The sequence below is a fragment of the Callorhinchus milii genome, unplaced genomic scaffold (genome assembly GCF_018977255.1).
Source record: "Callorhinchus milii isolate IMCB2004 unplaced genomic scaffold, IMCB_Cmil_1.0 Scaffold4, whole genome shotgun sequence".
In the NCBI taxonomy this organism is placed as follows: domain Eukaryota; kingdom Metazoa; phylum Chordata; class Chondrichthyes; order Chimaeriformes; family Callorhinchidae; genus Callorhinchus; species Callorhinchus milii.
This window is the reverse complement of record NW_024704745.1, coordinates 75,804,024-75,827,865: the sequence shown is the minus strand read 5'-3', so window position 1 is coordinate 75,827,865 and position 23,842 is coordinate 75,804,024. Positions and strand designations below refer to the sequence as shown.

The 23,842-nt window shown below is 42.8% G+C and overlaps 1 protein-coding gene across 1 annotated transcript in view; it reads right to left on the bottom strand.

Moving 5' to 3' along the window:
* Positions 1-23,842, bottom strand: part of plekhb1 (pleckstrin homology domain containing B1) — a 55,367-nt gene that overhangs the window by 3,765 nt on the left and 27,760 nt on the right. The window contains exons 3-5 of the mRNA XM_007891187.2: positions 23,375-23,527; positions 19,900-20,002; positions 16,006-16,045 (exon numbers count right to left, since the gene is read on the bottom strand). Coding sequence (XP_007889378.1) covers positions 16,006-16,045; positions 19,900-20,002; positions 23,375-23,527 — 296 coding nt within the window. The remainder of the gene's footprint in view (positions 1-16,005; positions 16,046-19,899; positions 20,003-23,374; positions 23,528-23,842) is intronic.

The following is a 23,842-nucleotide window of genomic DNA, read 5'->3' as shown; positions in this document are numbered from 1 at the left end:
TGTGGGCAGGAAGTTGGCGGTAAAACTCTCACGCATTTCATGCTGAGCTGTGTTGCCCCCCCCCCAGGAAGTTTGCAGGGAGTTGTTGGTAACTACCATTCACTTAGGGAGGGCTGTGTTTGTCAGATGTCAAATTACTAGCGACTGACTATCCTCCTTGGGGAGTTGGGGGGAGTGAGCGGAGGTTAAGCTGTGTTTCCTTGGACCTGAACTGGTTCCAAGGTGATGTGGTTGGCAATGGAATGTCAGAATCGAGTCAACCCTCTGTGACAGTCTTGGTAGTCTGGTTCCTGAGCCAGACTCTTGTCAACCTGTGCCTAACACTCCTCGAAATTAAATCAGCAAGTTGCATCCCTCTGGGGAGAGAGTCCAGATTCCATTACAAACCCGGAGATTACCATGTGTAGGTGACATGTTTGGTTCAGATACTCTTAAGCGTGATGATGCTTAAGAGCTGGCGCAGACTCGATGGGCCGAATGGCCTCTTTTTGTGCTGTACGATTCTATGATGGGTTTCCGGCTGACCAACATTGAACAAGATCCACACCTTTACAATTCCAGTAACATTTATGCAAAATCTCAACATGCAAAGGATGAGTATTTTAATTCTAGCAAAAATTGAGGGGAAAAATTATTGAACAATTTTTGTATTTTGACGTTGTTACACATTGGTTGAACATTGCTGATGGACACTCACTTAGACACAGTGGGAACAGGTTAGTTCATCAGAATCAACAGTTTATTAATGCTGCCCATCACTGAGTATCATAAGATAATAACAATCCTTCTATTTTATTGGTCACTGCATCAATTGATTGTACCTTCCTTGGCTCCCCATCACCCAGGACATCCTCGTTCTCACCTTTAGATCTTCCCACAGCCTTGCCCCACCCTATTCCTGCATTCTCCTCAAACTGTACACACTCGGCCTCTCTCTTTGCTCAGCCAACACTTGCCTGCTTCATATCCCCCACTATCGGCTTTCAGCCTGTCTGCCCCCACTCTCAGAACGTGCTTCCTGGAGTCCCTTCGACGCTCTCCCTCCCTCACCTTCTTCAAGTAGATAATTATTTGGGGAGGACAAGTTTGCAGGACTATGGGGGAGATAGCGGGGGAGTGAGATTGAATTGGATAGCTCTTTTCAAAGAGCCGGCACAGACACAATGGGCCGAATGGCCTCCTTCTGTGCTGTATAACACTATGATTCTATGAAGTCTCAAAACATGCCTTGAATGATGTGAGAGAGGGGCACTGTTTGACCGCGACTTAGGTCATCCTTACACTCTCTCCCGCCTCTCCTCCCAGTCCTCCCTCCAGCTCGGGTGCCAAGCCATGATTGTTTACTTGCCTTGCGATGTCCTCCCCCAAAATATTGCGGGGCTATGGGGTAAGAGTAGGAGAGTGGGAATAGTTGGTAGCTCTTTCAAAGAGTTGGCACAGACACAATGGTCTCCTTCAGTGCTGGCAAAATTCTATAATTCCACGAAAGGCGCTGTATAAATGTAAATTTATATTGTATTGTAACAATTATCAGGTGAGATGTCAGGATTGGCGTGCTCCCACCCAACAAAGTTTTAAATTCTGTACACAGCGAGAGGAGGAAAGAAATGAATATGCAAAAACATCAATATTGAAGTTGTGTGAAATTAAGAATTTATGTGATATTTTGTACATTACCTTCAGGAATCATGTTACAACAGCAGAACTGATTTATAAATTATTCATCGGGATGATTTAATTAGAGACCACCGCTGGAGTCAAAGAGGATGGGTAAATTACACTCTACACGCAAACTCCTATACAACTTTACCTGACACACTTAAAATCGTACCTAATTAAATTAATTCTCCCATCTGAAATGATTACTGGAAGGCCTGGCGGAGTCAAGTCAAAAATAATTGAAAATATCGCTCTTAATCACGTCCCGTCTATGCTGAGTTGAGCTCGCGGATTTTAAATGAAACATCCCTGCAACTTGGTCAGTTAGGTCACTTTGTGCCATTGAAAGTCTGGGAGTCACTCAAAATTATGGTAAATGTTTAAAATCGGGTTTCATTTAGAAGCTGATTGTCTGCAGTTCTTTAAGACTGACTTCAGCGAGAAGCTAAATCATCTTCATTCCTGTTACAGAATAGCATCCATGCATTTGGCTGCCGCGTTTCGTCCACAAAATATAGACTTTACAATATATTCTGTGAAGCGCTTTGAGATGTTTTGAAGACATGATAAGGCGTTATATCAAATGCAAGGATTATTATTTCATTGTAATTTTCTCCCTATTTTTTCCGCTCCAATGATCTAACGAGGCCCAAAGTCCTGACTGCTTTTAATAAATTGTATAAGTTCTTACAAAACAATCACACATGTCCAGTCCCTCACCAGATCTGTATCCGGTTTCTGTAAATCTATGTGCATGCTCTGCGAGTCTGCTCTTTATTTACAATTAGAGAAGTGATAATTGGAGGGACTGAAGCAATAATTGTCACTCGCTTGCGAGGCGAGTGCTATAACCACTACCCTCGAGTCAATTCTAGCTCCCCGCCTGAAATCAACAAATCACAGAGGTGCCATTGAGCTAAACATATGTAGAATTGTGGATACTGAGTATAACTGTTCAGACCTTGAACCACTTGAAAAGTCCTTTTTTTCACAGCACTTTTTAAATGAAATGGAATCTGGTTGAAAGGCTTGAAACGCGACACATTTGTAAAATCATCAGATTCAATGAGCCGAGGAGAGGCAGGTGGATTTTTATTCGGAACAAAATAGGTGTTGGGGAAAGAAAGGAAACGTGAGCATCCAAACGAAGGGTTGTCCTTTATCGAGTCAGGTAGTTTGTTCACATGGTTCAGACTCTTGCCTTTGAGTCATGATTGGAGATGTACAAAATTCTGAAGGGTTGTGGCAGAAGTAAATAGTATAAGGTTATGCATGAGCCACCCCGATCTCATTCCAGTCTCCTGCTTGCTCACTACACCCCCCTTTAAGGGATTCCATGTTGCAACCAGCACCACCACAACAAGAGCTTGCATTTACATAGCACCCTTCAGAGCACTTAATTACTCTCTGTGTAAAGATGTTCAATCCTAACACAGAGAGTGATTGCGATAATTCTTTTGTGATTATGTTAAATTATGTTAAATTTGTGCCTCTAACTTGCCAACCCGTGGATTTAACCTATTACTATTTGCTTTTGCCACAACCTTTTGTCATTTTGCAGACATCCATCCAAGTTCCTCCTCAACTTTCTGAGTTCTATTGAAAAAATCCCATCTTCTCAAGTCTTTCTTTACAGCTGAGTTCCTCATCTTAAACAACATTTTAGTCAATCGATTGATCAACCGATCATCAATCAATCCAATTTATATCTTTCCTTCGCCTGTAAAACATGCAATCACTGCACTTTACCGTATATTCTCTGAAGTGCTTTGAGAATAATCCTCTCATTTAATACAGCATCTGACCACTTCATTAGGACATCTCAAAGCCATCAGATTGCAAAACATTTCCCCGGCTTGGCATCAATTCCATCACTGTTAACCACTCCAAGATTCTACCCTGTGTGACGGGAGAGCTATATAAATGTACGTTGTTGTTGTTATTCAAGGATTTACTGTAAAGTGACTTTGGAGGCTCCTCCCATCAGCACTACACTGGAGTGTTGACCTGAACTGGGTACTCAAATTCCTGACACAGGAATAATGTTAAATTTGAACCCTCAACATTCTGCCTGAAGAGATGAAAGTGCTGCCAACTGAGCCAGGCTGACATGACAACTCTACATAAATTCTAATGTGATCTAACTAAGCTCTTAACTATCAATAAATAATAATTTGGTCACGCAGTCCACGACTGTTTGTGGGACACTGCTGTATGTAATTCGCTGCCACGTATTGCCCACAAAATATACGGTCAATTCACTTTACAGTATATTCTGTGAAGTGCTTTGAGACGTCTCGAAGATGTGATAAGGAGCTATATCGAATGCAAGGATGATTATTATTATTAACGACAACCGCAAAATAAGACCATAATAGTCGACTTTCATTTATGTAAGCACCTTTCAAAGTGAAACAACAACAACAACAAGATTACATTTGTATAGCGATTTGTATCGGGAGGATGACCCAAAGAGCTGGACGGAGACCTGAGCTGGGGTCGGGGGGGGGCAAGGGAGGGAGGGGAAGGGGGGTGGTCGATGGCACGGTCGAAGAGGAGGGTCTTGAGGCGGGACTTGAAGGAGGCTAAGGAGGGGGTGAGGCGGAGTAATTGGAGGATGGAATTCCAGAGGTTGGGGGTAGAGTGGCTGAAGGCTCTCCCACCAATGGTGGGGCGGGTGAGGTGAGGCCAGAGCCCGTTGAGCAGAGGGAGTGAGCAGGATGGTAGGGGTTTAGAAGGTCGCAGAGATAGGGGGAGCAAGGCCATGGAGAGCTTTGAAGGTGAGGACCAGGATCTTGAACTGTATCCTCTTTGTGATGGGAAGCCAGTGGAATCGGGCCAGGGTGGGGGGTGGTAATACGGTCATGGAGCCTGATATGGGACAGGCCATGGGCTGCAGAGTTCTGGATGATCTGCAGCCTATGGAGGGAGGAGTTGGGGAGGCTGACAAGCAGGGAGTTTGCGTAGTCAAGCCTGGATATTATGAATGCGTGTACGAGGGTAAGCTTGTATGGGGTGGGTATGGGCTGTGCTGTCGATTTCTATATTTCATGTAAAAAGAAAAAAGCGCTTGACAAATATTACGGTGAAAATAAGAGCTTTTAAAAAAAATTGGGTCACTCAATCCACAAATGTTTGTGGGACACTGCTGTGCGCAAATGGCTGCCAAATATAGTCAATTCACTTTGCAGTGAATTCTGTGAAGCGTTTTGAGACATCTGAACGATATGTTAAAGCGTTATATCAAATATGCAAGGATTATTATTATAGTACGTTGACCAAAGGCAAGGTCAATGTGATTTTGGGGCAGGGAAAGAAGCAGCAAGGCCAAGTGGTTTGGGAACGCAGTGCCAGAGCACAGCGGCGTGGTGGCTGAAAGCCTGGCTTTGCCCAGCGCATGTAGTTGGGGTGTAAAAAAAAAATGTAACGTTTCATAACAGCTTCCCTCTGGCTCTGGCACATTGCAGACTTCCACGCTTTCCGACATTGCGGGGAACAGCGGATTTGTGCAGCTAAAAATAGAGTACTGGCTTAGCGCTGTCTGTGAAGCAGCAATCTCACACTCCCTCCAGGGGTCAATGTAAAGTGTCTCTTATCTTGGTATTCGCAATGGTGGAATAAACCTATGTGCCTGCGGGGAAGGGAGGGAGAAGGGGGTGAGTGGGGTTGGGGAGGGGGGAGGGGATAAAAGAGGGAGATGTTCCGATTCAAAGCCAGTCAATGATTAACGACGTTAGTTATTAATGATTAATCATGTTGCCGCCTAAGCAGATTCTAAGTGTTAATTACGCATCATAAAATTGACTTCCCCGCCCCCCCACTTGCATCTCGTACTTTAGGTATGTTTTCGATCGTTCAAGACTGAGGGATGCATCAACCTACTGACAGCAGTACTTAATAATAATAATCCTTGCATTTGATATAGCGTCTTATCAGGTCTTCAAGCATTCTCAAAGGGTTTTACTGAATGACTGTGCATTCACTTACACTTATTTTTCAATGGGGAGGGGGAGGGGAGGGAAGAGAGCTGTTATGGGGAAAAACTCTTTGCCCCAACTGATTCAGAAACAATTGAAGGGAGCTAAATTATTGCAGATAATTATTTGGGGAGGACAAGTTTGCAGGGCTATGGGGAGAGCGCGGAGGAGTGGGATTGATTTGGATAGCTCTTTTCAAAGAGCCCGGCACAGACACGGTGGGCCGAATGGCCTCCTTCTGTCCTGTACAATTCTATTATTCTATAATTCTATGAAATTCAGAACGAATCTGCAGAAACACTACTTCTGTGAGCGAGCAGTAAATGTATAGAACAGGCTTCCTAGGGAGATAGAAGCAGAAAGTGTTGATTCATTCCAGAACAAATTAGATAGATTTCTGTTAGGAAATAATATCTCAGGATAAAATATATAGTTTGGGACACAACATGTCATGCGACTGCCAGAATGGTGGACGAGAACTGGAAGGACCTTGGTCTTCTTTCGCCGAGCAAATTCTTATGTTGTAATGTCTTAGCAATGTTAAAATATTCTAATTCAGCAGTTCTCGTGCAATACACAGCAGCTCTCTCACAAGACGGTCACAGATGCTTGATTTCCCCATTCTCCTGATGCTCGATACACACACCAGCGCATTGGAAACATTTCCTCTTCATTCACGCCTGGTATTAAATTTGATTTGCTTCCGATAAAGTGGGGAGGATGTCCATAAAACAACGAAAACGAGAGATAATTTTCGGTTATCTCCCCTTTGTTATTTATTAGCTGACTTAGGTCGTTATTCAACCCGGTTTATCACTGCTATTAAAGTTTAGCCGTGCACACATTTTCGGGGGCTGAAGATGAAAGATGAGAGATTTATTGGAAAATCCAGGAAGTGGATAACAGCCCAGGAAAGGCATCTGCACCGTGATTTATTTTCAGCGTTAATTAATTACATGTCCCTTCAATGAACGGATGAAAATACTTAATAATGCATTTTGCAAGACAATTAATTTATGTAACTGGTTGGACTGCAGGCCTTAGATGTCTATCTGGTAAAGTGTTTTCAAGAACTGAATGTGCTCATATATATCACAAAGCCAGAGTGCCTGTAAATATCCACCACAACTGATTATCCAACTTGTTCCAAATTATTCCAAAACCACAAATGGAATAAGCAGAGCAACAGAGATTACAACAACAACAAGATTCCATTTATAAAGCGCCTTTCACGTCAGGAGGACGTCCCAAGGCGCTGCACAGTTGGGTCATGACCCGAGCAGGGGGGAAATGGTCAGGGTGAGGGAGGGGAGGGAGCGAGGAGGGGGAAATGGTCAGGGTGAGGGGAGGGAAGGAGCGAGGAGGGGGGAAATGGTCAGGGTGAGGGGAGGGAAGGGAGGGAGCGAGGAGGGGGAAGAGAGTCGAGAGGGGAGCTGAAGGCTCGGTCAAAGAGAAAGGTTTTGAGACCGGCCTTGAAGGAGGAAAGGGAGGAAGCAAGGCGAAGGCATTTCAGAGATTTGGAGAGGGGTCGTGTGGGGGGGGAGGAGAGTATGTAAATTACAGGGAGGGTGGGTTGGTTTCACTGTTTTCCTGTTAATAATAATAATAATCCTTGCTTTTGATATAGCGCTTTTCACGTCTTCTTGACATCTCAAAGCGCTGCACAGAATATGCTGTAAAGTGAATTGACTATATATTTTGTGGGCGAACGCGGCAGCCAATTGCTCACAGCAGTGTCCCACAAACAGTCGTGGACTGAAAATGACCAATTTATTATTGTTTTGTTTTGGAGGGGTTATTATTAGGCTCTGTGTGGAGTAAGGAAACTTGCCCAAGGTTTTGCCGTGACCTGCTGGGTTTTGAACTCAGGTCTCTCGCTTGCAAGGCTCGTATTCTAATCACTCAGCTACAGCACTCCACCTGTTAAACTCCACCTATTTATAATTTGTTTGGATTCACGAGCAGGAGGGTGTAAGTGAACCACAAACGTTGTCCTCATCCCCCCACCAACATCTCCTATCACATCGGGAGGATGACCCAAAGCACTTCACAGGATTTCCTGTAACGTGTAGTGACTGTCTATTTTGTAGACAAACACAGCAGTTAATTTGTGCACAGCAATTACCCACAAACAGCCCATAAAGTGAGTGACCAATTTTATTTGGGGGTTTGTTGGCCAGGACTCCAGAGAAATCTCACTTCTCACTTTGAATAGTGCCATGAGATCTTTAATGTCCACCTAAACAGACAAACATCTCAGTTTAAGTTCTCGCCAGAAGGATGACACCTTCAACAATGCAGCAAACCCCCAGCATTGCATTCCAATGTCAGCCTAGATTAATACAAGTTCACGTCCTGATGCAGAGCTTGAACCCACAGCCTTCAGACTCAGAGGCGTCACCAACACATTGTGGAGTCCTGTAGTAGAGCACTCACCTCGCAAGCGAGAGGACCAGGTTTGATTCCTGGGCAGGGCTAAACCTTGGGCAAGTTTCCTTACTCCACATCTCTCTGTTTACCCAGCAGTAAGTAGGAACCTGGTTGTTAGTCAATTGGCAGATTGCTTTCTGGGGGTAATAATTCCTCAAAACAAAATTTGGATGCTCAATCCACGGCTGTTTGTGGGACACTGCTGTGCGCAATTGGCTGCCGCGTTTCACCCAGAAAATACACAGTCAATTTTCTTTGCAGTATATTTTGTGAATCGCTTTCAGACGACTCATTGACGTGGTAAGGCACTATATCAAATGCAAGGACTATTATTATTGTTATTGGGAGAGCTGGGAAAACTCAGCAGGTCAGGCAGCATCTATAGAGAAAGGAAAGTGAGTCAACGTTTCGAGTCCATGACCCTTCGTCAGAATTGTGTGTTGTGTTCTGATGAAGGGTCATGGACCGGAAACGTTGACTCACTTTCCTTTCTCTATAGATGCTGCCTGACCTGCTGAGTTTTACCAGCTCTCTCTGTTTTTGTTTCAGATTCCAGCATCTGCAGTATTTTGTGTTTTGCTATTATTATTCTTGGTTGCACTAATGGTGTGGATCTTCTTTTACAGTGGGTCAAATTATTTAGATAATAATAATAATCTTTGCTATTGCTATCACGTCTTGTGACGTTGTAGAAAAGTCTCAAAGCGCTTCACAGGATTTTACTTTGATAAATTTGATTTTAGATTTTAAGCAGAGTTTACGTACCTCAGTGTTCAAATGCTGGTTAGTGGGATTTGGGATTTTTTGATTACTAAAAAGTGAGTCAATGCTACATCCTGAATGCTGAAGACACAAGTTTGTTGATTGCACTGTTGAGAATGGCCTCCGTTTGGAAGGGTGAGAGAAGGGACAATAATAAAAATAATCCTTGCATTTGATATAGAGCCTTATCATGTTGCTGAGACGCCTCAAAGCGCTTCAGAGAATAGATTGTAAAGTGGATTGACTGTGTATTTTGTAGGCGAGTTTACAACATGGGAGAATTAGATGGGCTAAATATTTGAGTGGACCACTTCATTGACCCCAACTATCACACTTGTGTACACAACAGCAGTGTTAATTAATGTCTGTCTGTAGCTCTATTCTTGCTATGAAAAAACTGAAAACATTAAAGCTGATCCGATTGAGGATACACACAGGCACCGTTGTAAGACTACTTTTTGCCATGAAATCATTAACCACAAGTCTTTGGAAGCAAGTACAGATACAGAGTAGAAACCAACATTCTTTATATTTAGACACGTAGATAACGCATGTGACACAGTATGTAGGTCCCAATACAAATGTCATAATTTATGCAACTAACTACATCTTCCAAAAAGCCTTCTTATTCAAGCTGTTGGGGAAAATGATGTGGTTTTTGATACTAACCAGGCAACTCTACTTAGGATAATTACTGGAATCAATTTACAGTGGTTTGCAGGTTAAATGTTGTATGCCAGATATTTGTAATTTCTGCATTTTTATCATCCAATTACAACCAGACAGTGGAGGTAAATTGAGTAGTCTCATTGCCATTCTCGCAATCAGATATAGATTAACACAGCGCTGAATGATACCACCAGTGAACTAAATCACAAATTAACTCAATTATTAGATTCAATTAACTTAAGCAACTCTGGGTATTCCATTTTCCTAACAGCCATCGTTCAGCAACCCTGTAAGTAACAATTGGACCAGGTTACAATAAAATGACAAACTAATGCAGAAGTGTAATGTCAATCACGCAATTGAAGCAGCCATTAGAATCAAAGAAATTCCAGCACATTCAGCCCATTGTGCCTGTGAATGTGCTACAACAATAACAACAAATTACATTTGCATAGCGCCTTTTACAACGAGAGTACGTCCCAAGGTGCTGGACAGTCAGGGGTTTGCACCTGAGCTGGGGGGTTGAGATCAGGAGGTTAGAGGTATGAGGGTGATCGAAGGAGCGGTCGAAGAGGAGGGTCTTGGGATAGGCCTTGGAGGAGGTAAAGGAGGGGACGAGATGATGGGACTGTGGGATGGAGTTCCGAAAGTTGGGGACAGAATGGCTGAAGGCCCGACCGCCGATGGGGGGCATGGAGCAGGCCGGAGCCCGCTGAGTGGAGAGGTCAGTATGGTGTTAGCAGATCATCATTTCCCCACATCTTCAATCCTTCATTTAATTTTTACATGGTTTCAGGAGCCACTTGTTTGTTGCAATGTGTGCCACACCCGAATAAACCTTCTTGAAAACCAATTTCTTCTAACTTTCCCCTTTTTGCTTAACGTAGTAATCAATTAGATTTGTCTATATAACTATATACTAATAAAGGCAAAATATCTGTGTGTCTGTCTGCCAATAATACAATAACCGATTGATGTAAAGACATGATTTATACCTCATCAGAAAGGTCTTGCATGGCGGACGGTCATGGGCAATTTTTTTCAGAGATCTCCTATTGTGGCCTAAACAAAGTCATCACACATGTATGGACTCCAACACGGTCCTCCCAACAAGAGTCCTCCCACTGGAGTCCTCCCAACATGAATCCTCCCAACATGAGTGCTCCCAACAAGAGTCCTCCCAGAGGAGTACAGCAACGGGTACAGCTTGTCCTATATAATTTGGAATAATGCTTTATCTTGTCGTCGAGACGTTTCAAAGTGCTTCACAAGATTTTACTGTGAAGTGTAGTGTCTGTTTATTTTGTAGGTGAATGCAGCAGCCAATTTGCCCACAGAAACGACCCTGAAACAGCCATGAAATTAATCGACCAATATTTTTTTTATTTGGGGGATTCTCAACCAAGACATTGTGAGAAATTCCTTTCTCTTTTCCAGTACTGCCATGGGGTATTTGACGTCCACCTAAACAGGCAGACGGGACCTTGGATTAACATTTAATCTGAAAAACAGCACCTCCAACAATGCTCTGGAATGTCATTTTAGACCGAATGAGCTCAAACTCCTGACAACATTCACTTTGTTTCTAATCTATTATAGCATGTAAGACACTTCAAATTCTTTTTTTTTCCCCTGCGTGAAAAGCACTACTGTATATACAGGCAAACTATGTTATTACTATTATTAGTCATCGTTATAACAATAATTATTATTGTTATTAGATTCAGGAGTTGACATCTTCTTATTTCCGATTCACCAGTTTCACCATATATCCTCACAAACCTTTCAGAATCTTAACTGTCTGCGCTTCAATGAAGGAGGCCCCAGGGAAGTATGCTTCCTACACTTGGACGATTCATCAAAGTCATATTATCAACCTGCAACCTAAAATCCTACATCCTCAAGGTTGCCGTTCATCCAGCTGAGACCAGGCTGAAGGACATCCTCAAGCCCACGTGACCTTCCTGTTCAGACATCTGCAATCCCACCCCATGATCCACAGCTCAGTCTTCCAAGATGAATTGAAAGCTGAGCTCACGTCAGGTATAGCCGCAGAAGAAACTTCACAATATTGCTTGTACTTTGTGAAAATCACTGAGGATTTCAGGACAATACAATACAAATGCCAATTTACATACATACAGTGCCTTTCAAATTGGGAGCATGTCTCAAAGTCCTTAACAGTCCTGGCTGGGCACCTGAGCTGGAGTTGGGAGCCAAGAAGGGTAGGGAGGGGGAAGGATGACCGAAAGTGCGGTCAAATAGGTAGGTCTAGAGACGGACCTTTAATGAGGTGAGGGAAAGAGGACTCCTCTCATCAGCGTCACTGAGCAGCAGATTGCAAGAGTGTAAAAAGGTCAGGAGGCCACTCCTAAAGTCAATCATTGCCCTGAAAGAGGAAAATAGCTTAATGTTTCAGGTAGGAGCTATGATGGAAGTGAATTATCCTCGTTCAGACTCCACCATTGTTAAATGCTGCAAGACACTACCCGTGAGAAGGGCGCTATATAAATGCAAGCTGTTATTGCTCCACATGCTGTCGGAGCACAGCGACATGCGAAGAGTCCGAAAAGGGCTGGATCCCTTTAATTCATTCATCGTAAACATGTTTTAATTTTAGCCCGACTGTTTCGAAGATAAGAGCAGCCACAGCAGCTTTCTTCCAGTGGAGAATAATTAAGAATCTCTCACTATCCCCTGCAAAGCGGCGAGAATTTATTCCATACACATACAAGTCCTTTTCCACAACCAAAAGCCAATTAAACTGTAACAAGCCAGCAGAGCAAGCCCAGACCTAATTTCCAATTTTCTTTAACAATAGCAAGAAGTGATGTAGTGGGAAGGGAGGGCTGAGTCCAAGTCACAGGGCTGTGAATTATTTTCCCTTTGTTGTTCAGTTGAGCTCCGCAGAACCTTGTGATTGTTTGCTATCGTTCGATCGCCTCCCAAATCACACAAGAGGAAAGAAAGGGAATGACTCTTACATAATCATGAGCAGTACTTGGCTGCCTCAGTGCAACTATAAGAAATGTTTGAGGAGGTTATTGCCTCTGCCAGAGCCTCTATCCATCAGCTTTGACCTGTCTCTATCGGTCTTTAAATCCCACCTTAATACCAACTCTACGACCGCACCAGGTACCCACCCCTTTCCCCTTTGCTCAGTGTGACTCTGTCCCTCCCCGCCCTCCACCCCTCCTGATCCCAACCACCAGCTCGGGTGCAGATCCCTGACTGTGCGGAGCCTTGGGATGTTCTCCTGATGTGAAAGGTGCTATATAAATGTTATTTGTTGTTGTTGTTGTCACTGTGAAGCAGTCTGAGACATTATGCTACATGAAGGTTGCTGTATAAATGCAATGCACTCACAGTCAGAAGGCTGTGTGTTGAAACTCCATCCTGGGACTTTGGCCTTGCATAGTCTAGACTGATACTCCTTCGGGTGAGACATTAAACCAAGGTCCCATCTGCCTGGACATTAAAGACCCCGTTGCACTATTTGAAACCAGGAGGGAATTTCTCTCGGTGTCCTCGTTAACAATCCCCTCAATAAAATTAGTCATGGCTGTTTGTGGAAAGTTCGCTGCGTGAAATTGGTTGCCATGTTTGCCTACAAAATACAGTCGCTGCACTTTACAGTGTTTCCTGTGAAGTGTTTTGAAAAGTCCTGTAAATGTCACTATATCGGAAGATTAATATTAATCTCTTTTTTCCCTTTCACTATATCTTCGACCAGGCCTACGGTCACCTCCCTCTCCTCCTCCTTCCTTGCTCGGCAGCCAACCCTGCTAATGTACAATGTTCAGAGACCCTTATCACATGTGGATTATGGGCAGAACAGCAAGAAAAATTCATTCTCTTTTCAAATAGTGCAATAGAATCCTTCGACATCCACCTGAACGGACACCCGTCACAGTGGAGCATTGCTCCACCATTACCTGGAATGTCAAGTCAGACTGTGAGCTTGAAGTCCCGAGATGGAACATGAACTCACAACCTTCTGACCCACAGGCGAGAATACTACCAACAGAGTCAAGCCGCAATTGCAGTTTGACTGCCAAGCACTTCAATAATACCCACAGAACGTAGGAAGTACAGATAGTACTGATCCTGAAGTTACTGTGCTTTGGATTTCCCTTTCTTCCTGAAATCACTTCAGTTTGTGCCAACATAAATATATGAAAATAACTAACGTGAACAATAGTCAATGGGAATTAAATTCATTCATGGAAAAGAGTTCCTTCAACTTCCTTTTTACGATTTCCTTTCAACATGACTAAAATCAGCAAAACCACCAAAAAATACAACAACCACTTTTTGGTGTCAGCCTGGCTCAGTTGGTGGCACTTTGGTAGCACTTTCGCCTCTGAGTCAGAACCTTTCTAATGTTTGCCTAAAATCTACCCCTAACTGTTCTTATTCTTATAAACGAGGGTGTCAGGGGTCATCTTGGCTCAGTTGGTAGCAATCTCAAATCTCTGAGTCAGAAAGAAGGTTGTAGATTCAAACCCTACATTGAAACTTTTAACTCATGTGGTCTTGGCTCATACTCAAATGTAGTGCCCTGGCATGCTGCATGTTGAAGGCAGCATCCTGAGATTTAAACCAAAGTCCCATCTGCCTGTTCAGGTGGATGTTAAAGATCCCGTGGTACTATTCAAAAAGAGAAGGGAGTTTCCCCCAGTGTGTTGGCCAACAATCTTTCAAATACAAATTGGTCATTCACTCCATGGCTGTTTGTGGGATATTGCGGGGAGCAGATTGGCTGCTGTGTTCACCTACAATTCACAGAGTCCTGCACTTTACAGTAAATCCTGTGAAATGCTTTGAGAAGTCCTCCCGATGTGAAAGCCGCTATATCGGAATCCGGTAGCATAGCGGTTAGTGCGCTCGCCTCACAAGCGAGAAGATCTGGGATTGAGTCCTGGGCGGGGCATGAAACCCTAGGCGAGTATCCTTACTCCACATGGCTTTGTTTACCTAACAGTAAGTAGGACCTGGTTGTTAGACGATTAGCAGATCTCTTTCTGGGCACAATAATCCCTCTAAAAAAGAATGTGGTCACTCAAACCACGGCTGTTTGTGGGACGCTGCTGAACGCAATTGCCTGTCGCGTTTCGTCAACAAAATACTCAGTCAATTCACTTTACAATATATCCTATGAAGTGTTCGGAGTTGTCTCAACGGTTTGATGAGGCTCTATATCAAACGCAAGGATTTTTTATTATTATTTTTCACTACAACACAAATCCTGTTAGACCCCTGTATTAAACTGGACCCTTTCAGCTGTGGCAGCCTATTCTGATAAATGCTCTATGGAACACACATAACAAACACAATGCTCCTTTCACCAATCGTCAAAACACAGAGCCCTTGTGATGACAAGGAGCCTTGCTGGCCTGTCACAAACTGATTGCACATAGATCAACAGCAAGTTCTTGGAGCGTTTCAAATCTCAGTTCGCGTATAAAGCAGTTTTCCAATCAAATAATTAAATTGCCCAAACTTCCACCGCATTCTGATTTGGATTCCCCCCCCTCTCCCCTCTGCAACACCACCACCCCACCACACCCAACGAGCTTTGCAATTCCACCTGTTTTTAGCCTGTTAGACCAATTTGTCTTAAACCATTAGGCTTGGACTGAATTGTGGCAAATTCTTAATTTCAGTCTAAACCTGAAAGCAATATTCTGCAGCGTTTTAAGACAAAGTGGTCCACAGGATAAGACTAGGTTAGATTTTCACTGGGTAGAACTTCATTAGAGCACATATTCCAATGGAGCAACAACCCAGTATTCCAAGGGAAGGGGTAAGTTGGATGGACTCTGGGTTGGACTTCACAAAGGTCAAACTCCTGCCCGCCAGGTAGGGCAATTTTGTGAATATACAAGTAATAAGGCAAGCTGCTCGAGTTCCGTTTTAAAACCTTTTTCAGTTCCTCATTTCACCTTGTGTGCTGGTATGTTGAGTTCATCATGCTTTTACTTAGAACATTTTTCATCCTTTATTAGTTCAGAATTTCTAGGCAGCTTTTCATTCACATTTGTGGAATTTTAGATGTGTCAGTCGTAAGTGAATGGAATATAATAATCCTTGCATTTGATATAGCAAATTTGATATAGATTAATCTTCAAGACATCTCAAACACTTCACAGAATATATTGTAAAGTGAGTTGACTGCGTGTGTTTGTGAGTGAAACACAGCAGTGTGCCATAAACAGTCATGGATTGACCCACCAAATTTTTTTGAGGAATGTTTACTTCCAGAAAGTGATCTGCCAATTGATTAAGAACCATATTCCTATTTACTGCTAGGTAAACAGAGGCGTGTGGAGTATGGACACTTGCCTAAGGTTTTGCCCTGCCCAGAACCCGGGTCCTCTCGCTTGTGAGGCGAGCGTACTAACCACTACGCTATGGGACTAGCATAGGAAATAGCATTGAGTATGTTCTGAGAAAACAGCATTCGTTTAAAGAAAACAAAAATCTCTAAATATTAGAAGTTCCTTACCGGGTTAGACTTAGCTTCCAGAAAAGCCAGCTTCCACGCCCTGCCAAATAGAAGAACACAAGTTGTTCAGAACATTGGAATTCAGAATTTGAATTGAATTCATTTGAATGTTATAAAGAAAATAAAAAAGGAAACTATATATATATATATATAAACATGGGGGAGAAGGGAATAGAAGGGCATGGGAGGAAGTAAGGAGACGGTGGAGATTCACGTGGAGTGTAAACACAAGGACTGACTGGTTGGGCTGAATAGCCTGTTTCCTTACTGTAATTATAATAATAATCCTTGCATTTGACATAGCGCTTTTCACGTCGGGAGGACGTCCCAAAGCGCTTCACAGAATATACTGTAAAGTGAATTGACTGTATATTTGTGGGCGAACGCGGCAGCCAATTGCGCACAGCAGTGTCCCACAAACAGTCGTAGATTGAAAATGACTAATTTATTATTGTTTTTGGTTTTGGAGAGATTATTATTAGGTGTGTGGAGTAAGGAAACTTGGCCAAGGTTTCGCCCTCTGCCTGGAATTGAATTCAGGTCTCTCACTTGCAAAGCGAGTGCTCTAACCACTGAGCTACAGGACTCCACAAGTAGTTTCTATGTTTATCTATGTGATCCACTTCTTGCAAATCTCACATTGCTGTCTTAATGGAAATAACAGATTTTAGAACCACCCTCAAAATGTCAGGCGTTAGAAGAGGGTATAAAGAATTGAAATGGGCTTGAAAAGTGAACCGAGAACAATTCTTTAGGATGCACCAATAATAATCCTAATAATCCTTGCTTTTGATATAGCGCCTTATCACGTCATTGAGACATCTCAAAGTGCTTCATGGAATATACTCTAGAGTGTGTATTTTGTGGGCAAACAAATATCATTCCAAGACAATAGAACAAGAGACACAAGTTTAGAATTGCAATTTCAGACCAATCTCAGGACAGTTTTTTTATAACCCAGAGATGATATATCAATTGGAAAAGTTTCCCACAACAGATGGTTGAGGGCAGGACACTGGACTTGTTTAAAACACAGTTTGATGCTTTGGTGCGAAGAGGGTGGGGTCGGTGTTCTGGAAGAACAAGATCAAATAGACAGAAGAGCCTGCTTCATTCTAACTGATCTTATGATCTTTGCCTTGCTCCTTCCCTTGCCTCCTCCAAGGCATGTCTCGAGACCCCCCTCTTCGATCGCGCCTTCGGTCACTCTCCCTACCCTCCACCCTGCAGTTCGGGTCCAAATCCCTGACTGTCCAGTGCCTTCGGATGTCCTTCCAATGTGAAAGGCGCTGTGTAAATGTAATTTGTTGTTGTGAAGGCATCTTGGTCTGTCTAGCTCCCAGTTGGTAATGTATCTTATTCTAATAGAAGTAATGGAATCATGATCAAGCTCTCCAGTGCTCTGATTAGGCCACAGGTGGAATACTGTATTCAGTTCTTGCCTCAGAGAAGTGATAGGGCCACTGTACAGGGAAACACCAACCACAAAATTACATTTGTATAGCGCCTTTCATGTCGAGATGATGTCCCAAGACCCTGGATAATCAGTATTTCGGACCCTTGTTATCCTAACTAATTGGATAACCTAACTCCTTGAGGTTGTGAAAACAATTTGGTTCTCAGATGATTTCCAAACTATATTGCAATACATAGTATATTTGCCCACAAATATACTTTACAGTATATTCTGTGAAGCGCTTTGAGACGTCTAGAAAACATGAAAAGCGCTATATCAAATGCAAGAATTATTAGTAGTATTATTATAGCGCCCTGAAATACTGCAACTCGTTGAACTATTGAGCCGTAAAATGCAACAAAATGTGATGGCAACAGAACACCACAGACTCAAAGTCAAAGCTCCTGTTCACGTGGAAATATCACTCACAGGATAATAATAATAATAATCCTTGCATTTCATATTGCGCCTTATCATGTCAATGAGACATCTCAAAGCGATTCACAAAATATACTGTAAAGTGAATTGAGATATGAGTATGTAGGTGTAATATTTTAACCAAACAATGCCACAGATAAACTCAATGCATGTTTCATAAGGGTTGTATCGGTCTTGTTGAATGACTAATAGCCTGAATAACAGAAGGTAGAGCTTGACATAGGGGAAGAGGATAATCCAATAAAAGAAACAGTTAATATACAATCGACGGATTAGGAGGCGGGTACTTATGACGTGGACTTTAATAAAATAAAGACGCTGGCATTTTGCAGTGTGCTTACATCTGCCCCCTCCTACCTCTCTGAGCTGCTGACCCCCTATCAACCGTCCACTCCCTCTGTTCAGCAGGCTCTGGCCTGCTCCATGTCTCCCACCCGACCCACCCTACCATCGGCGGCCGGGCTTTCAGCCTCTCTGCCCCCACCCTTTGGAACTCCATCCCACAATCCCTTTGCCTTGCTCCCTCCCTTGCCTCCTTCATGACTCTCCTTTTTGACAGTGCCTTCAGCTGCCCTCCTACTTCTCTGCCTTCCTTTTATCCCCCCGCTGGCATTTTGCATTGTGCTTATATCCTCCCCCACCTACACTCGATCCTGATCCCTGACTGTTCAGTGCCTTGGGGTGTTCTGCCGAAGGCGCTTTATAAATGTAATTTTATTCTTGTTGTTGTTGTTAACTTACAATCAATGGATTAGGAGGCGGGTACTAATGATATGGACTTTAATACAATAAAGACACTGGCATTTGCAGTTTGCTTACATCTGAAATAACTAGGTATCAATGTACTACACCTGACACACTGTAAACAGGCACAACAGCAGGCATCCAAGTGCTTATTTCACTCCCGAACGCAATTGGTAGTGTAATTGGTATTCATGTCACTGAAACTGTGGCACCTTCAAATAATCTCTCACTCGTTGAAGGATTATCCTTCATTACTCGGAATCGGAATCTGCTGGTCACAGGCTCTCTCTCAAACAGAGAAGGTGGAGAGAGGAGGCATACAGGCATTTTAGTTTGAGAATGGTTGGAAAAACTAGGCTTTGACGAGGGTTTTTTTTCTGTCATGTACAAGATTCAAAAACAGGTGGGTTATTCCTTCAAAATAAGGATAACCGAACAGACTAGGAAGTGCAGGAACACTATGCTCGTGTAATTGTTTGGGTTTAGACAACTGGCACATGAGGAAATCCATCACTATATTTAAGAGTTTCCAAAACACTGCGAGTTCCACATAGTTTGCCTGGTACGGAATGTGTACACTTTCTTCAGAGGGAGGCACCTGGCTTGTCTAATTTAGATACAGGTCAGCAAGAGCCAAGACTTGGGGACCTCACATCTGTACATTGGGGGAATGCTAGTTTAATCAGCTAAAACCATACAGTCTCCCATTGTAAACATTTGCTATCTTTCTGCTGCTTGTCCAGCAAGGACCAACCTTGCCCATGGGGGTTTTGAGTTAACAGGAGCCCAGTATCTGCTCTTTCAATTCCTGCCAAATGTCCCACACTGGCTGGTCTATCATTAAACATCAATGAGGTACTGCGGTTCACAAACTGGTCTCCCAAGACTATCACAAAAGGTCAAACTGATTCCAATATTTCATTGCCAGGCACGTCACCTTGGAGCCAATTCAGTCAAATGCACAGTCACTATGCTTCACAGTAAAATCCTGTGAAGCGCTTTGAGGCGTCTCGGCAAGGTGATAAGGCACTATATCAAATGCAAGGATTATTACTACTCTCATCTCAACTAATTCCGTTTTGTCTGTTTTGTTTTGCACAGTCAGTGAAAATTTGTCAGGAATTTTATTTCAGCTGCAATGAGGGTAGGGTGCCAGACGCAAAGCATGTCAGGTTTAAGAAGAAGTTAGAGATACGCCAATACTTGATGCGGAAAACGGAGAGAAAGTCTCATAAATGTTTCAGTAACATACTCACAATGCATCATCAGCACTGTCTGCGCAGAGCCTAAGCTTTGATCCGTCTCTGAGGTGAATCAGTAACATGCATTCTCGACTGCATTCCTGTGGTAGTGTACCATCTGGGGAAGAGAGGAGAGATCGAATATGGTGAAATAATAAACAGATTTGAAAGACATCGGAAAGGTTGCCCTGTGTTTCCTCGGTGCCGATTAATACTTTTAATACTGTGCCTTCCTCACGTGGTTGCCTCGGTTGTTTTGAAAGGAAAGAAAGACGTCCAAAATGATTTGGATCACAAAAAAAATGATCACAAACGTAAACGTTTCGCTTTGTTTTGCCAGCAATGTAAATTTTTCTTTGTTAATGTCAAAATTTTGTACAACGGCTTTCCTTTTTTTNGAATTGCTTCTCAAATGTAACGGCCTGTAAGCACTCCATTTAATCTGGGCAATACAAAGTTAAATGCAGTGAGGCATTTAAATTATATTTTATTTGTCATGTGTGTCAGGCACGCTCGTCTCTGAGTCAAGAAGGTTGTGGGTTCAAGGCCCATATCTGGACTTGGAACTCATAGAGTCTATGCCGACACTCCAATGCAGTGCTGGGGTGCACTGCATTGCTGAAGGTGCCGTCCTTCAGATAAGACAGTAAACTGAGGTCCCGTTTGCCTGTCCAGGTGGATGTTAAAGATCCCATGACACTATTTGCAAAGAGAAGGTATTTCTCCTGTGTCCTGGCCAACAATTTCTCAGGTAAAATTCATTTCATAGCTGTGCACAAATTGGTTGCCGAGTTTAACCATAAAACATGCAGTGACTGCACTTAACAGTATATCCTGTGAAGCACCCTTGGGACTTAATAATAATAATAATAATCCTTGCATTTGATATAGCGCTTTTCACGTCAGGAGGACGTCCCAAAGCGCTTCACAGAACACACTGTAAAGTGAATTGACTGTATATTTGTGGGCGAACGCGGCAGCCAATTGCGCACAGCAATATCCCACAAACAGTCGTAGATTGAAAATGACCAATTTAATTATTGTTTTTGGTTTTTTGGAGGGATTATTATTAGGCGTGTGGAGTAAGGAAACTTGCCCAAGGTTTCGCCCTGCCTGGAATTGAACTCAGGTCTCTCACTTGCAAAGCGAGTGCTCTAACCACTGAGCTACAGGACTCCACACTTACTGATTATTGTTTATTATTGTTATTTCAGGATAACAATCTTAAGGCTAAAGCCATGAGAAATTTCAGCTCTCAGATGCAGAAGAGTTGAGCCGCTAGCATATCATACAGGTTGATAGCTTACTCGTGCCGTGACATGGTATGAATTTTTATGAAGGAAGTGGATGCAATGTTGAGTGCCTGGGGCCTGCTCAACAATCACAAAAGGAAAAAAAATAATGAATGTAGACAGATTCTGTTTCTTAGATGCCCACCCCATTTTGAGTGTGTCAAAGCGATTGGATGTGAATTTACAGCAGTCCACATTACTTATTAGATCCGATCCAGAATTCACACACAGAGGCAGGCAATTCAGAGGCAACCGAAGACAGGGTTGTTCTGATAATATGAGGTTGAAGACCAAATCTCTTGCCTAGTTGTTGGCTTATGCCCAGCTGGTTCCAAGGATGTACATTTGAATCCTGTAGCGTATTGGATAGAGCACTCGACTCACAAGCGAGGGGACCTGGGCTTGATTCCCGGGCAGGGTGAAACGTTTGGCAAGTTTCCTTCCTCCAGATGTCTCTGTTTACCTAACAGTAAGTAGGAACCTGGTTGTTAGTCGATTGGCAGATTGCTTTTCTGGGGGTGATAATTCCTTCAAAATAAATAAATAATAAATTGGTCACTCAATCCACGACTGTTTGTGGGACACTGCTGTGCGCAATTGGCTGCTGCATTTCACCCACAGAACATACAGTCAATTTGCTCTAAAGTATATTCTTTAAGACGTCTCGAAGACTTGATAAGGCGCTATATCAAATGCAAGGATTATTATTATTTCTTTTCTCCAATGTTCTTACTTTCTTCTGTTGGATTTTGTAAATGGGAGAATTTGGGGTGACGAGTTTGTATGTCAAGGGGAGAGTATTAACACTCTAACATCTCAAGCTTATGTCCCTGGGTTGCCTGACGTTTAAATCCATCAACCTCATGTTGTGATGAACACTGGCCAAAGGGAAGAAAAAGAGCCAACTGTCAAAGTGATCTAGATCAACAAAATAATATTGTAATAAATAATAATAATCCTTGTATTTGACACAGCGAATTTAACATTGGTATGCCACCTACACAAAGAAATTTCCCTATGTCTGAAAAGAAATGAGCACTCTCTCCCTGAATGGATGCACTGTGCGGTATCCCTAATTCGAGAGTGTATTAGGCGTAAGTTTGCTGAGGCTTGGGAACCATAGAGTGTACGTTGAGGTACTACTGGAGTTGAACCAGGTAAAAACACAAACCTTGCTAATGAGAGTCTTTATGCTATGACATTCCAGCGTGGTTTCAGATGAGACACGAAAGAAAGATCTTAGCTGTCCAAATGAAGCACCTCATGAGTACTGATGTGCTACACACATACAAGATAGCTTAGCCTCTGTCAAACTGATGGCAGGCTGGATCCAGCAGGGGACATGAGCTTTTGTGAAGGAACACAGGTTAGAAATGAGATGGTAGTTTGTAAGGTTACCCGCCTCCATCATCCCTCAGTTCTACTGAGTCCTTTTTCTCATTGAATCGAATTCTAGACCCTCTTCCACACATTCAATTTGGCAACAGAATCAAGACACCCCCCCCCGTGTCAGTCTCAGTTGTGGTGATGGTGGTTCCTGAGACGGATGGGTCTGCAGCATTCCAGGGCACTTCTGACAACAGCATGACTTGGAGGGGTAGGCCAGTCACTGGGAGCAGGGATTCTTCCCACTCAGCTCAGATTAACCCTTCATCCCAAAGCCCTGACGAGTTGGGTTGAACTCCAGTAGTGCCCCATTGAACACTCTGTGCTCCCCAAGCCTTAACCCTTGCTAACATAGTAACAAGACTAAGGCCATTCAACCTCTTGAGCCTCTTCTGCCATTCTATTAAGGCTGATCTGTACCTCAAATCCAATTACCTATCTTTGCCCTTTATCCCTTGATACCATGACCTGACAGAAATCTATTCACTTCAGTCTTGAAAATGTGAATGAATTCAGTATCCACATTCTTTTGGGGTTCCAGGTTTCCACTACCCTTTGCGTGAAAAAGTGCTTCCTGGTTTCACTCCTAAATGTCCTAGCTCTAATTTTAAGATAATGCCCTCTTGTTCTGGATTCCCCCATCAAAGGAAATAGTTTCTCTGTAGCTATTTATTACTTTAAACAGTAAATTTTACTAATAAAATTCTTTAATGTCCATCTGAACAGGGAGATATTTTGGTGACGCGATAATGCTCTAGATCAAATGCAAGAATTATTGTTTTAAACCAGAAAAGGCATCATAAAATACTCACCTGTGCATTCAAACCCAATCGATATATATGTACAATGGACTTTGAGATGGATCTTGTCCTCCATGTTACGGCGATCTTCATCTTGGTAATACACAAGACTTCCGTCCATCCATAAATCAAACCAGTTCTTCCTCCATCGTCGCAGAACGAAGCCTGTACACAAAGATGCACAACATGATATCTCTGTTACCCCATTGTGTTTATACTGCTTACCCACATTATAGTTCCTAAGAAACTACAGCCAGATTGGGAGTATTTAAGTTACTTGCTTATCTGGGGGTAATAATCGTTTTATAAAAAAAATTTGGTCACTCAATCCATGACTGTTTGTGGGACACAGCTGTGTGCAGTTAGCTGCTCCATTTCACCCGCAAATTTGAGACATCTCGAAGATGTGATAAGGTACTCTATCAAATGAAAAGATTATTATTATTATAACAATATTCACAACAGTCTTTCACATTGGGT